Source organism: Malurus melanocephalus, unplaced genomic scaffold (assembly GCF_030028575.1).
Source record: "Malurus melanocephalus ecotype Western Australia unplaced genomic scaffold, MMel_1.1 scaffold_19, whole genome shotgun sequence".
Taxonomy (NCBI): Eukaryota; Metazoa; Chordata; class Aves; order Passeriformes; family Maluridae; genus Malurus; species Malurus melanocephalus.
In genome coordinates, this window is record NW_026623251.1 from 1922172 (window position 1) to 1938096 (window position 15925).

Genomic DNA, 15925 nt, shown 5'->3' on the forward strand with positions numbered 1-15925 from the left:
ATCCCATTAGACAACTGGATTTACAACAAGTTTTGTTTAATAAGAAATGGGCAAAGCCAGCTTCTTTTCAGAATCAAAATGCAGAACAAATGGAAAAAAAATCATGGTGTTGTACCTTCACAAGTTTGAGCCTCCACAAATAAAGCAACCGAGTTTTACAACTTTAAGAGCTTCTACATACACTCCACCRTCACTATTTAGCCCCAAGTTTCCTCTTTGCCCCCAACATCTTGAGTTCCAAATGTTACAAAAAAGTCCTAGTTATTGCCAGAAACTTTTGCCTCCCCCTCCTCCCCTCCCCACCCAAGAGCTTCATAGAGAGGATGGAGTGTAATAGGGAGCTTTACATAATCTCATGGTATTTGAGGGCTACTAAGATGCCTCCATCTGGTTGCTAACATTTCTATCATATTGTGACATGACTCACGACTGTTTCTTAGAAATTGGGGGATGGGGAAAAAGGAGAAAATTCTTTAATAAAAAGACACCAGGTAAAAAGCAACGTTTTACTTTTGTTGTGGTAAAAAAAAAGTCACATTTTACAGATAAAATGTAGAACCCTGAAATACTGACACATTCTCTTATCGTGCACAATGCTGAGGTTCTCTTACGAATCACTTTAAAACTGCAATTAAAAATGTACAAAAAAAGAAAAAAAAATCAACCCACAAAGCTTCTAAAAAAGGAACCCGCAGGCACTTCCTCTTGTGGAATGTTTAAAAAGTTAGCCTACTAAAGAAAACAGTCGACTTCTTGTGAAGGTTTTGGAGAAATATGTATCAGTTCATTTATTTGGGTATTCAATAATATCCTTGGTGATAATGCTGACTCCATGGCTTCTGACCCCAGAATTGCTGGAACAGATTAACAAATAGTTAGTTTTAACCTGCAATCACATAATGTTTAAGTTTCTTATTTGGGATAAAAGAAAGCATTTAGCAAACATTTAGTCCCCCTGGAACCTCTCCAATAGCAGCAAGATCCCAAAYAACTGAAGGCAGTTCTTCACAGCAGTAATGTGAAGCCAAATACTACATACCATTAAGAACGTTAAGCCACAGCTGGTATTTGATATATCAAGACCATCAAGCCAGATTAAGTTTTGCACAGGAGACTATTTATAGTGATATTACCTAACATTAAAAGATTTTGCTATCCAGTTTTGATTATGCATCTAATTATTTCAGTCAGCATTTTTGCAATATTCAAGTTAACAGTCAGTAAAAAGGTGAAGTTGGGACTACTTACACCCTGCTGCCACTGGTTGTAGCCCTGAGATTGGTTTTTGTAGCCACGATTATTTCCCCTTCCTCTGAAGTTCTGCAAGAGGACAAGAGTTTTTAACTCCTTCATCTATATGCATTTTTCATAAGTGTCCTAATACCAATCTTTATTACCATCAAAACATCACCCACCATATAGAAGCTTTAAAATAAAAGTTATCAGCCCCCAGGTTAAAAGAAACACACACCACCAAAAAATCCTTCCCCRAAAGACACTAGAATAGCAATGGCTTCCTCCCTCCCCTCTAAGCAACTGCTTTTTAAACATTGGGCAAGAACCTCAGAATTAATAAACCAGCTCAAACTGTTGTTGCTAGTGGTCTGGAGAGCTGGCTAATCCAGTTTTGACTCACCCTATTTCCAGCTGCTAAATGCACCAGGACAACTAAAAATACAAGAGCTTGTCTATTTTTAGTTACGAAAGGCTGTAGTTGCTACAAGGATATCTGATCAGACAAAAGGATATGGGTCACATAACTGAAAATAGAAGAGTTAGTCCATAAAACTTCAAATAGAAGTTATGGTACAATAAAGGGATGTTGATACACTAGATAAAATGTTGCTTTTCCCCTGTTAGGCAAACCTGAGCCATGTTTACTGGCTTGGGCTCCATCTGCTGGCTCTTCAGTAATCCCAATTTTGTTTTCCAATACTTCCATCGATATTCAGGTAAGACCTAGGCTAGAGTGTCTGTACTGGTTGTGTTTGATACCAGGCACCAAAACAAAGACTCTGTGCAGAGCTACTTTGAGGAAGTTCCCTAAATGCTTGGTAAACATACACTTTGACCCTATGGCCAAACAGTTACTACCATTAGGGAAGGGCTGGGATCAGGGAAAAAACACACAAACAAAAAACCAAACACAAGCCTTCACAGACATGCACCAAAAATCTTCATTTTCAACAGGACAGAGGTACAGCCCTAACATGAAATCCCCACATCTGCACCAGCACTTGTTACACAACATTCAAAGCCCTGGGAGCATGCAGTAAACTACAAGTCCTTGAAGCGCGGCATCAGTGTAGCACCACAACCAAGTCTGTGACTGTTCACAGGCACCAGAGCTGTCAAACAACATCATCCAAAGGAAGTGTCCTAGTATCAGCTAGTCAGACCCCTTCAAAACMTCACCTGGTTGTAGTTTCCCCTGTTGGGCATTCCACCTCTGTTATAGTTTCCTCTGTTTGAGTAGCCACCTCTGCTTGGAAAGACAGGGCCGCGAGGATACGGGTAGCCAATTGCTCCACTGCTGCCACCGCCACCACCGCCACCTCCACCACCTCGCTGAGGCATGTTGCCTCCCCTCCTGTTGTATCCACCACGATTGCCAGGGACTGCAGGGAGAGAGTTACCTCAATCAAATAATTGTTAGGTCTTACATATTTCCTACATGAAAGGAACAGTGCAAGGTTCTAACAATCCTCTCACTCAAGCTAGACAATTAACTATACTAAAATGTTAAGCTTCACTKAAATGGAGATCAAATGGAGATCACTACGTAATAGCTGCAATGCAAGTACTACAACCTTTTTCCCCAGCAGCAGCAGCSTCCAGAAGTCATACTTATTTCTAGGCTCACCTCCTCCTCTGAAGTTGCCCCGCATGTTGAATCCTCCACGTCCTCTCTGACCCCTATTAAATTGATTTTTATTGCTCTTCTTGTTCTTCTTTGAGCCAGTGTTCTGTTTCTTTTCTGGCGGAAGAGCTTTCTTACTTTCTTCTTTATACTGTTCCAAAAGCTTCTGAGCTTCTTCTTTTTGCARCTCTACATAGATTATTTCATCAAAACATTCTGCTACCTCTGGCAGTGTGAAGTTCCCTATAATTGCAAAAACACTGAGTATTCAGCATCTCCATTCAGYTACAATCACAGCCGCAATATAACCACCTTTCTCCCATTCTTCCTCCCACCCTCTCCATCCCCTTAGCATAGGGACAAAATTACATAATTTGAGCATTTAGGAAATGTAGCAGTGACAAAGGAAATAAACAGGTCTTCATGGAGTTGCCAGTACTGTTCCAAACCTCAAAAACATTCTGCCTGTCTTTTTTTTTTCTTTTATAAGCCTCCACTCAGAACACCAGTTTCTGCCAAATATGTCACTTATATAGGGCACTTTATGCCAAGACAGCTTTGTGCATCTGCATGAAGCGTATCACCATAACTGAGTAGTGTTAAGGACTGCAGCAGAGGGAACACAATATAGTGTTATCCTACCAAGTTACAATAGTCTTCCAGTTTTGTATAAGTACAACTGTTTAAGATAAAGTGATTTTTTTAGACTTCACGTTTACTTAATCCGTTAAACAGATACTCAGCATCCTAAAACACAGTATAGGATTATGTTCCATGCCTTTCATTTTGAGAACTGCATGCTCTGGAAGATCTTTTCCCTCCACCTCTGCCTTCTTTTGTGTTCTTTGCTTGTAGTCTTCATCTTTTGGGCAAACAACAACTGCTTTGCGCTGGAAGCCTGCAAACAGGCACATTTTTCTCCTCTGCGCAGCTGCAGACACATTTGTCTGAAAAAAATGCAGTAACTTACTACACGTAGCTGTCATTGTAAGAGTTAAGGAAGTCAACTTATGGTGTATAGACTTCACCTCTACAAGAGCTTGCAATGAAGTTTACAAATAACTGGACATAAAGATGCTGCATAATGCAAAGTTACGAGCTCATATCCACTTGTTTAAACACTATTCCTCCCACATCCCATAAATCTAGAGAAGGTCAGACAAGCATTTGTAGTAATATCTCAACTTTGTGTCCCGTGAATGAGTAGTAAGTCAGTAACTGAAACAACTGCTATTATAATATAACTTTAATCCCAATTAAATACTACAATACAGCCTATAACAAATTTCTTTAACCGTTTTTCACTGAAGGTGCTACCTGATCCAAAATGAAATTCCGCTTCTTACGAGCTGCAATCTCAATGAACTTTCCAAGACACTGAGGAGCTCTCTGCAACAGTGTGTTAAGTTTTCCAGTGTCTGCCATCTGACGCTTAAAACCTGCAACCTATGGAGAGATTTCCCAGAGTTAGTGAGTGTAGTTTTGATATATGTGGCTGACACTTTGCCTAAATGGCTTCCACCTGACTTCTCAGATTCAAGGCCACAGCTGCTGCAAGCTTGTAAATTAAATTCTCAAGCCCCCGTGGAACATAAGAGATATATAAACAAAGACTGCATGAGAACTGATACTCTTCAGCAGTTCACGGTATATTCATCACAATACTAATAGCAGCTAAATGTTCTATTCTGAGAACAGTGTTACAAGGAGAAATAGAAATACATTAAACAGTCAACTACAGCTGACTACTTCTTACATATTACCACAAAAAGATTCCGAATTCTGCTGTCATGTGTGAATTACCAGCTCAGCCAGGTAACAAAATCTTTACACAGAATCATTAAGTTGGAAAAGGCCTTTGAGATCACTGAGTCCAGCCTATGACCTACCACCACCTTGTCAACAAGACCATGGCACTAAGTGCCAAATCCCATCTTTTCTTCAACAAGAATGGTCACTAGCTAACAAGTAGCCAGTATCTCTGATACAAAAGAACCCCACAGCAGCCAGCGACCACGGATTTACAGGAAGTTTTTAATATATCAAGAAATAAAATGCCTTATCACTTACCATCATTTTGTCCATAATAGTATTAGTCCCAAGGATGTTGTATTTCCCAGGATTTGCTGCTGCATGTTTGGTAACCCATGTAGTCTTGCCAGCCCCAGGCAAGCCAATCATCATCACCACCTATGACAACAAGTTCTCTATTTGAAATACTAGTTCAAAGATTTTCTAATATAAGCCCAGCAAGCCCAATGGATACTGAGAGGGGATGAGGACAAGTGTTGCAGGTGGGGATGGAACAGGTCATGAGAGAGTAAGTATTAAAGCTCCTTAACAAAATGTCAGGGGTGTGGTGAAATAGTCTCTTTACCATTTCCATCCACCTGACTTAACTTCTGAGATGATCAGAAGAAACTTACCTCACAATCTTTCTTTTGCTCAGGTCCCTTTGGTCCTCGGACTCTATCCTCCAGGGGGACCTTCTGGATGAAGGTATACTCTTCAGGTACAGGGAAGTACGGTTCCTCCTTCTGACCAAAGTTAAACTCAACCGCACAGTTATGGCAGAGAACATGTGGAAAGAGTGGTCTCCCATCAAGAACTTCCTTGCTTATTTTGAATGCAACACCAAGCTCTTGTCCATTCTTGGAATATGAGAGTTCTACTTCATCACCATCAAAATTCTGTTTTCCAGACAAAGCATTAGTTAGGATAAAATTAACTCACTTTATACAGCTAATTAGTCATTTCACTRTACTGGCAATATTCACTCAACTTTTGTAACACTGCTAATTTTATAAAGGAACTAAAACCAATTTTCTAATGAGTCACTATCAAAGAACATTTTGTTCAAGATCTGACTTTTTTTTTGTTAAAGGCTTTAAAGACATTAGTCTATGAATACAAAATTATGTTGCCAGCAGTCACTGTAAGTAATAGCTGCTGCATCTATCGCTTTCCAATGTTAAACAACTTGTCTTACTCCCATGATTTTATTGATTCGCTTTACTGCTTCTCACATAAAAGCAGTCTAAAAATTCAAGGATGTTTTCCTTCAAAAGAAAATAGAAGTGAGAACTTACAGCAAAACATCCAATCACATCATTTTCATCAAACTTCTCACCAAAGTCTTCAGTCTCACAATTGCATGTCTTTATTCCTTTTAGAGAATACCCATATGAAAATTCTTCTTCACCTGAAGAAAGAATTTACATTAATTACAAATAGGCATTCCCATCTAATGTTTTAGACATAAATCACCTTATGGCTACTTACGTAAGTTGCTGTCCAGAATATTTTTATTAATGTCAAAACAAGCTATGATGACCCCCAAAAGCTACAAAAGCTCATTCTTCTATTCAATACTTTTACTTGAGATAGAATAGCAGTGTTTCCTCATCCCAGTTTAAGAGTCTTATGTTGCTGGTTTCAGATTCATGCTGACAATAAAGTTGAACTGTCAGATAAAGACACGAGCAAGTATTTTTAAAGGTGAAGACCTGATTATGCAGTGGTATACCTGCTGTAATGTAGTCAGAAAGGCTTTCTGAACTTAGTCTCCAGTAGCACTTACCCCTCCCATTTTAAAGGGAGTTTAGCAGACAGTCAGCCTATGCAACAGCTGAAGACGAARCTGCAAGGAACAAGCTAACAGGAAGTGTCAAACACAAGGACTCAGGTGTAACTTAGGTAGAAAGCCATTGCTGATGTCAGAACATATCAACTCACAAAATCCAAAGACGTGTTTCAGTAACAAGTAATATTACTGCAATCATGTCATATCTAATGAAGCTGTACTTCTTTCTTTCCAGCTATTTTCAGAAATTAAGMTTTTCCAACCATGCAAAAAAAACCATAAATCTAGTTACCACTGGTTAAATTTTAGACCATGCCCCACCCTTTAAAAGTAGGGGGAAGGGCAACCCCCCTTTCCCTACTTATGACATTACATGAAAAGGAGATATCCTTTATTTTGTCAGGTATTCAGGAATGTTCTCCACAACCCATACATGATTACTAGAAGAATTAATTATCAAATGATGGCCCTAACACTTACAGGCCTCAATATTTTATGACTTTATTTGGTCTTAGTAATAAACTTCATCACACCWTGTCTGTGCATGACTCAAGTTAAGACTGTTTTTCTCAACAGACTACAATCAGTTTGTCCCCTCCACATCAGAAAAATTTAAAATTTCAGCCACATCAACACAAAAGCAATCAAACATTTATATCTTACCAAGCAACATTCCACTTGTGTTCAATGACCAGCCAACTCGCACTTCATGTATGTCAATGTCTTTTGTATACAGATGTTTAACAGGAATCTTTTCTGTAACCTATTTTTAAATTATTCAGTAAAAGGTAAGCAGTATTTATTATACACTGACAAGACAGAAGCATAAAAGGTAACATTTGGAACCCTGACACTTTGCTACATGTTTGCTAAGTCTAAGTGATCACCCTCTACAAAAATAAAACATATTTAAGAATATGAAACCACAAGCCAGTGACTAAAGAGYTCTATCTCCTGACTTAGCAATGAAGAAGAAGATACCATAAATCTTCATCACTTTTTTCACAGCAGTCCCTCTCAGTGGCCAAAAACCTTAACTCCTTTTGACACTGTATTAAAACCACAAATAATACATATATGTATTAAAAAAACCCAGTTGCCATAAAGTTGGGATTAACAGTAARTTACTTAGCTAAGAAAACGTGCAATGTATTAAACTGCTTTTTAGAGACTAGGGAAAGTATTACACTCATCCCTTTTCACTGTAAGCAGACTTCCTGGGCAAGCTGCCAGCTTCCAAACAACATAAACAGATTTAGAAAAAAACAACAAACAGAACCACCCCAAAACCCCCAACAAACCACCTACATGCACTGGAATCTATATGCAACCAGCTATTTTTTAACTATCTTTACAAACTTTACTAAAATAAAGYGAAAAACTGCAGGCTTTTAGGCTCTGCAACTATTCCTGTCAGGTGACTGAGGTGAAACTCATTTGAAAGTGAACAGGTCAACAGTGACATAAATTTCACTTCACAGGCCTTCCAAAGTTACATGTTTTAACAGACACAGAAATCACTCCAGGCACAAGCCTGGAGAATGGGGTCACTATCCCAKTCTCATGGTAGTAGTCATATTTGATGACACTAGAAGAAAACATATTTATATACACAGGCCTTTAACACTGATAAGTAAAAAAAGAAAAATAAATTCAAGCTTTGTTATCTTGCTCCTCTTTCAYTGAAACGTTGGAAAAATCAGTTTATTAGAAGGCTGATTGACCTTTGCCATTCTACCCTACAGGAGAACAAAATTCAACTACCTGCTAAATACTCACTTTTCAATGCATTAAGTCAGAATTAATAATGTTGGATGGGACCTCCAGAGGTCATCCCTGCCTCGAGCAGATAAAACTCAAAGGCTAAGCAGAACCASAAAGAGCTGTTGGGATAATTTATATCCCTCAAAAAAAAAAAAAGTTAAGCTTTCTGTAATCTTCAGAAAGTAYAAGCAAGGTTCTGACTAGAGAGTATGAAAATCCTTTCAGCACTGATTCATGAGATACCAAGTAGAATTCTTACTTAAAAAATGAGACCAAAAGTCTCACATTTAGAACAAATGCAGCGGGTTTGTGGGTTTCAGGGGCTTTTTTTAAATTTGTGGGGTGGTTGTTTGTTTTGTTTTTTTTTAAATGGAGGTTCTTATAAAGGAGGAGACTGTTTTTCAAATTGAGCCATCTTCTTATCAAACAAGGCCCTTCAAGAGTCCTGTTCACACAAATTAGTTTCAACTAAGTAAAAAAAATGTGACATGTATAAATATTGCAAATATTGCAAATACTTGTATTTATAAATAACTTACAATATTATAAATATTATAAATAATTTAAGCGTGTAAAAGTCTCCCATAAACATTAGATTAACTCACCTTCATCTCAAAGCAGACTTTGCCTTTAGAAACTCCATAGGAGGCTCTYCCTCCAGCCCAAAGGAAAGCAAAGCTTTCCATGGTCAGAGAGGAAGCACTAAAACGGTCTCTTGAGATTTTAAAATGCAGGTCGCAGTTATCTGTTAATATAAAAATAATTCTGTTTACTCTGATTACAAATTAAATAATATACGATTTTATGCATTGAAGATATCAGCTTTCAAAGGTGATTTTAAAGCAAGTACCCATGATCTTTCAGAGAGGCAACCGAACTCATGCCTAAGATGGAACCGCAAACTGAAGCTCAGCCAAAAATCTTAGGAAAAGCTAGCTAACAAGAGTAATTTTCAAGATGCCATCTTCACTTCTGTCACCCAATTTCCCTCTATATTTTACATCTGCTTAAAAAACCCTTTTACCTTATATATTTGAACCCTCTTTCCATCAATACAGAGCCATCTGCATCGCGCTCTCTCTAGAGACCTGCTTTTGAAGTAGTCTTACTGCTCAAGCTCAAACCTGAGGGCTGCTAAGATGTAAATGTGAACACAAGTGTTTTTAGTTAAGTATGAACATACTCTTTGGTTAATACAGTCAATTAGCAAGTCCAGTTAGATCATGCCAACTAAAACAAAGGCAGTTAAGTTAGATGYAGATATGCTAACCACTGTGTGTGCTAAGAGAACTTACTTCAGCCCAGAAACATGACTGACACACTATGAAGTCATCCATCACTCTAAGAACTTAAGTGGAACCTTGGTTTTAAAACCATCTTCAGAGCTGTACACTATGAAATTGCAAAATAATCTCCCAGTATGTTTCAGAAAGACAACAGCAAATTGTACATAGCATACAACACTTGAATTCCCCACAGCAAAGAAACCACAGAAGCAGCTCCAAACCTATCTCACGGTTACAAGAAAGACACAGAATTAGCRAACAGTGGGGAATTCTGCTCTGGTGTAAAACCTGTACGATGCCATAGCACACTAAATTCAGTCTTGAATTACTGGCAACTCTTACGCACAAGATTTTGTTTGCATACCACCATCCCCAATTTCAAAAATACCATTAGTGATCCAAGTTTCTTCTCATCAGTACCAACTTTTACTTGTTGCRTGAAAAGCAGATAAAATATTACAGAAGAAACCCACCTTCGCAGGCTACTTCTAGAACAGGAGATGAGGACAGAATCTGAAGTTACAGCTTCCTTGTAAGACAYAGGTAATAAAAAGCACTTAAGAGTGGCTAAACCTCTTACTTGCCTGGATCGTTATCCAGGAGAGAGTGCCAATTCGTTACACAATTCAGCCTTAACGCTGTGTTTGAATCTTAATCCAAAGAGTCTGTCAACACTTTGAATCAGAGTTTTTGCAGTAACAAGATTTCCCCCTAGAAAATACTACCATTACTAGAAACAGTAATAATGAAAAGTAGCTATTTTACTCTGTTACTGGAAAAATCCAAAGCTCCCACAGAAGTGACTACTCACCAGGTTAGGAGCTAGAAACTTGAGACTTAGTTAGCAAACTGTCAGGGATGGCATATTCAGCAATTTACATGGCTGTAAACGAATACCTCCTTCCATTTCAAAGCATTTCTTGTGGAATAAAAACCACATAAAATTTCTAACAAATATGCCAGATAATGCCAAAAGTTAAACTTTCTTTCCATGGCACTTTAAGAACCCAGCAAGTTCAAGCATTACTTCAAGATCARTTTTCTAACATTGCACTGAGTCCTGAGACTTGCCCTCACAAATACCAACATCAACTMTCCCATTACAGTGTACTACAGTAATAGTAATGTTTATAATCTGCATCAAAAAACCTGGTTTGCAGATACTTTTCAATWTCTGAGGCAGCTGACCAATTTTCCCTGCCATTCTACTTGCACAAATCACCACCCCAAGCCCACACACTCACTGGTTAAATGAATGGGTTATTTTTGAGAAGGCCTCACCAGACTTTGTTAAATTAATCAGAAGACAGAACACTCAACACTCCACTGATTGGTACCTTAATGGGGGAACTTAAGTAGGAAGCTCACTGCTCAAACTGTATTTTGTGACCACATAGGCTATTGACTGAGCTTTCCGGCAATAGTGCAGGACAGCTGTTTTCTCAAGCTGTCTCTACAGCGTTCTATGCTCATTCTACGCTTGGCTACCTAAGCTTCCATACTAGGTTGGGGTTTTGATTCAGTTTTCTTCACAGAGYTGTCTATCACTACAGACTTCACAGGAAAACCAAGCTTCTTACTGCAAATATATCCTTTTGTTCTTTTGTGTACTGAAAATAGATGGAAATACAGTATTTTTCTATTTTTTTTAGTTACYTGGGAATGAAAGTCAATAAATGTATCCTCCCTGTTTCAGAAAGTGTGGCATTAAGATTAMAAGCCTTAACACCACATCTTTCCAGAGCAAAGGAAAGCATGTTTACTCACAAGTATCAAGACAAACCACYGTATCGTCAAAATGTTCATCTTCTTCTTCAACAGGTGGTTGAGGGGATTTCGCCCTGAAAAAACAAAAACCAAGCAARTKTAGTAAGATTACATGTATTCTCAAAAKGTTAAAATAACATTTCTGTACTCCATGCCACCTCATTCAAAAATGCTGCCTAGCACCAAGTTTATTTACCTGCTATAYTTATTTTCCTCAATATATTCAAAGTATCCACGGCCATGATCTTCACGTGGTCTCTTCACTCCCCTCTTCTTCTCACCAGGTTTTTGYTCTGTTTTACCATCTCCTGTAACAGAACCAATGATTTATTCTARTTATACTTAATTTTAGTTTAACAGGGAATAAAATCTATATGATGGTTTCAACTTTGCAAACTGCAGGAAGCTACRGCATGAGATAAATAGTAACATATTGAAAAGGAATTTTGCTATGTTACCGAGATAAAATCCTGCATTTTGAATTTTCTCGATAAAGTCTATACTTGTCGCAAATCAGAAACGATTTAGCAGACGGAAGTTGAAGTACTGGCAGAAGCCAGTACGGCTTTCAATGTTATGACCCCCATGAAAAACGCAAAAAATTAGAAAAAAAAAAATTTAGAAGAAATTAAAAATAAAAAAAACCCTCCTAACCCGCCGCGCCTCCAGACCCGCAACACCATCACTACCCGCCCACCACGGGGGCAACGGGACATTGGCGGCCTCTCGCAAGGGCACCGTGCGATCCGCACGACTGCGCCTCCTCCCGGCGGGCCGCGGGCGGGAGCCCCAGGGAAGGGATTCTTCCTCCTCCTCCCGCCTCCATTGTACCGCCAGGCCTTCCCAGCGCCATCCCGTGCGGCGGCGGCGGCGCCCAGCCCGGAAGTGACGTCACGCGCGCCGAGCGCTGCCTGGCGCACAATGCACAGCGCGCCCCAGCGGCCCCTCGGCCGCCCCTCCCCCCGGCCCCTCCCCCCGCCCCCCCGCCATGGCAGCACGAGGCGCGGGGCCGCCAACGTCCTCCCGCGCGCGCCCCGGAAACGGCCCCCCTCCCTCGGCCGGGCAACCCCCGTCACGGCGGGGGGGGGATGGGATTAATGGCCCCCCTTCCCCGCCCCCCCCCTGCCCGCCGCCACGTTCACTCACCCCCGGCGCCCTGCGCCCCAGGGCGGCCGCCTCCGCCGCCGCCTTCCGCTTTCTTCTGCTGCTGCTGCTTGGCGGGGCCCGCCGGGCCGGAGGCGGCGGCGGGCCCCGAGGCGCCCCCAGGGCTCTTGCCGGCAGCCTCCTTGGCGGCGGCGGCGCTGCGCGGCGGGAGGAGCGGCGGGGGCTGCTGCGGCTGCTGGGACTGCTGCGGCTGCTGGTCACCGTGCCCGTTGGCGTCCCCGGCCGCGGCCTCTTCCTCGTCGGCCAGCTCGTCCTCCCCCTCYTGGAAACCCTGGTCATCACCGTTCTCATCCTCCTCCTCCTCCTCTTCCTCCTCCTCGCCTCCCGCTTCCTCCTCCATGGGGCCGCCCCCGGCCCCCGCCCGCTCGCCGTTCTCTTCGCCCAGCTCCATGGCGTCGCCATCTGCGGCCTCCAGCCCTTCCTCGTCGTCGTCCTCCATGGCGGAGGCCGCGGCCTGGCCGGGGCCTCCCCCCTGGCGGAGCTGCGCGGCGCCTCCGCCGCTCTCGGCCGCCTCCCCCTCCACGCTGCCGTTGCCAGGCTCGGCCGCGCCGCTGGCGGGGCCGCCCCCGCCGGTCTCCTCCTGGTCTAGCGCGGCCTGGAGCCGCTCCATGAGCTCAGCCTTGAGGCCCTTGTCGGAGAGGCGCCGCTTTTTCAGCTCCTCCTTCAGCTCCGACACCTTCAGTTTCTTCACGTTCACGGGCGAGCAGCTCATGGCGGCGGCGGCGGCACTGGCGGCTCGGTCCCTGGGCGGCGCGCGGGCGGCGGCGGGCAGGGACGGACGGGCGGCTCTAGCTCTGCCTGCGATGCGTCGGTGCCCCGGCGGGCGGTGAGTGCGGGCGGGAGGCGCTGGGATTCGTGCGGCTGCGGGAGCTGCGGAGCGGGACCCGCCTGGCGCCAAATCCTTTCACCGCGAGCTCGCGAGGGAGACGCGCCTCGCGGGGCCGCGCACGCACCGGCGCCGTGCGCGCGCCGCCCCGCCCCCGCGCACGTAGGCCCTCCCGCGCTACCGTAACGACCCCATTACCGTAAATACCCCCCCCGAGCACAGCGCACCCCGCCGCCCTGTCCTGGCGGGTTCCTTGGCGGCGGCAGATCGACCGATGCACCCCTCTAGCACAATAAACCCGCTCGGGGCTGCGAGCCACCCCCGTGCCAGCTCCCGGCCGCCCGCATGAAGCCAGAGCCCGCCCGAAATGCCCCCCGGGCCCCTATTCGAGCCACAGCTTCGCAGCGCCCTGCCCGTATTCCGCTCGCTCCCCGGCGCCCATGCCGGGCCTAGTCCCTCACGGTGTTCTGCGTACAGGCTTTGAAAAAAAGCAGTGCTGCTCGAAATAGCTCCCTGGCACAGCCCCGTTAACGCAGTTATGTAAGGGCAGGAGCGCAGCTACCTCCGTTCCCGCAGCAGCGGGGACCAGGCACAGGGCTGAGCCTTGAGCAGAGCCGGCGATAACAAAGGTTCTGCAGTGCATGAACTCCTCGTCTGAAGTCAAGCCGCTCACCAAAACTGAGCGGTTTTCCCTCTTTTTCCCTCAGCCTCCTCCTCTGCACGGCGTTAATATGGGGCTCTCCCCACCCTCACAAGTTGTATCGTGATTGAATTTTTGATTTTTCCAATTCGGTCAAAAGTAACATGAAAASAAACAGCGGAGAGGATTTCACACGAGCTGAAAGGCAGCACTGATCTACAAGTCGGCTTCCTTAGGGAACCCGACTAGGAAAGCTAATTTTCACTTGYAGGGAAAGAAATGCAAGTCAAACCACGAGAGAATCAGTATGAAGTGCAACAGAAGGGAAGGTGTATTTGCCACAAAGTTGCCTTGTGTTGGTGCATTCTGCGTGGCTTCATGAACCAGAAAAAATTATGTTTACCTSCCCCCGAGGAAGGGAAGGGAGGCAAGGAAGACACCCTGTTTTAACTGCACAAGGAAAGGGCTCTTTCATACATACACACACTGCTCGCTCCTCAGACAGGCTATATCTGCTTGGAGRAAACACGACTCGGTCGGCAAGGTTAGCTCAACCCAGTACTACCTAACATCTCATTGGAATAGAAACAGGAAAAGACGCAATATGTACAGGTGAGAAAAAGGTTGCCCAGAATCTTTCCTTTACTTTTAAGGTCAAATGAATAGATTTTATCTTGGTCCAGTAAGTCAGTCACCAGTCAGCAAAAGAAAAGGGTAAGAGTGCATCAAAGCAAAGGAGAGGTCAGTGTGTGATTAAGCAGTCCATTTGTTCATGAAAGAACTATTTTAGCTAGTTTGCTGAGGGACTCCTGACATACGCTGTTCTGCCAAAATGGCAACAGAATGAAACTAGTTAATATTGCAAGATACCTGACTGAAATTTACAGATAATTCTGCCTTAATTTGGATGTCATTTTCCTTGTCCAATCCCCATGTTCTTTTTTTCTGTATGTAAACAAATTTAAACAGAAAATATATCATTAAATCTTTATGGGTTGTATTATCTGAACCTCAGACGGAGYGGTGTGTTTAAACCTTGATTTTGCACAGGGTTCTTCACACGTTGAGTCATGCTTCTGGAAGAGTTTAATCAATCTGATGTCTGATAATCCTTTCCACCACTGCAAACTTTATGGATTGATAGATTCTTTTAGGTCAGCTTTGGATCCCTAACCCTTGCCTTAAATTAGCACATCTGCACATATTGACAGCGCCTGTGTGCTAGAAAACATCCTCATTCAGAATCACCCAAGAGCTGCAGTCATCGCATGTAATCCCATTCCTAAATGATGTCATGTCTCTACTTCAGTAACATGCTCATACTGCTTTATACTCCCGTTACCATGGTGAAACAAAACAGCTAACAGCTTTGAGGCACACGGAAAGATTTCTTACCCCCAACCCTGTATATAAAGGCACAAGTATATGAAGTAAAAATCATTCCCCCCCCCCAAAATTTAGCACTACTAAAATGAGACATTTTTTTAAAGTTACTACAGTTATCTATTAAACCACTTAAAAAGCTAAACTTATTATTTTTAAGATTAATTCATACCATCATACTAAGGGTAATGCTTGCTATCTAACCGCACACTTAATTACAGTACCAAACAGGTATAGCAGAACTGTGTTTTCAGACTACAGTTATGTTAYCTATTATTACCGAAGTGAGAAATCCCAGTTGATTTTCAGACATCAGGTGATTCAATTGTAAATAATAAATAGTTGTAAATAATCATAAAGCTAAATAAATAAAATATACACAAAATAGATGTGTAACCTTAATGACTGCCCCTCAGGTTTTTTTAAACAAAAAAAAAAAAAAGGTTTTTTCTATGTGTGAGTTAAATACATATTTATTACACACTTGTCCCTGGGAAAAACCTCTCTTAAGATACTCCCCTCTCTTCTTTGAGTCCTGTGTTTCCAGAATTTGTCTTTACCTTATTCGCACTTTGAAGGAGAAAAGGAGAAAAATGAGTTAAGGAGGTATGCTCTCCTTGTTGCTGTATACTCTCTTAGTTCAGATACTGAG

At 42.7% G+C, this 15925-nt stretch overlaps 1 protein-coding gene across 1 annotated transcript; it reads right to left on the bottom strand.

The window, feature by feature from the left end:
* Nucleotides 1–492: 492 nt before the first annotated feature.
* On the bottom strand, nt 493–13378 carry HNRNPU (heterogeneous nuclear ribonucleoprotein U). The gene is made up of 14 exons (XM_057389755.1): nt 12407–13378; nt 11457–11568; nt 11261–11334; nt 8813–8952; nt 7107–7206; nt 5950–6062; nt 5287–5550; nt 4931–5050; nt 4178–4306; nt 3639–3807; nt 2864–3103; nt 2416–2618; nt 1249–1320; nt 493–854 (listed from the first exon to the last, which is right to left on the bottom strand). The coding sequence occupies exons 1-14, from the start codon at nt 13134–13136 to the stop codon at nt 801–803; spliced, it is 2520 nt and encodes an 839-aa protein (XP_057245738.1). The 5' UTR covers nt 13137–13378; the 3' UTR covers nt 493–800.
* Between the last annotated feature and the right edge of the window lie 2547 nt (nt 13379–15925).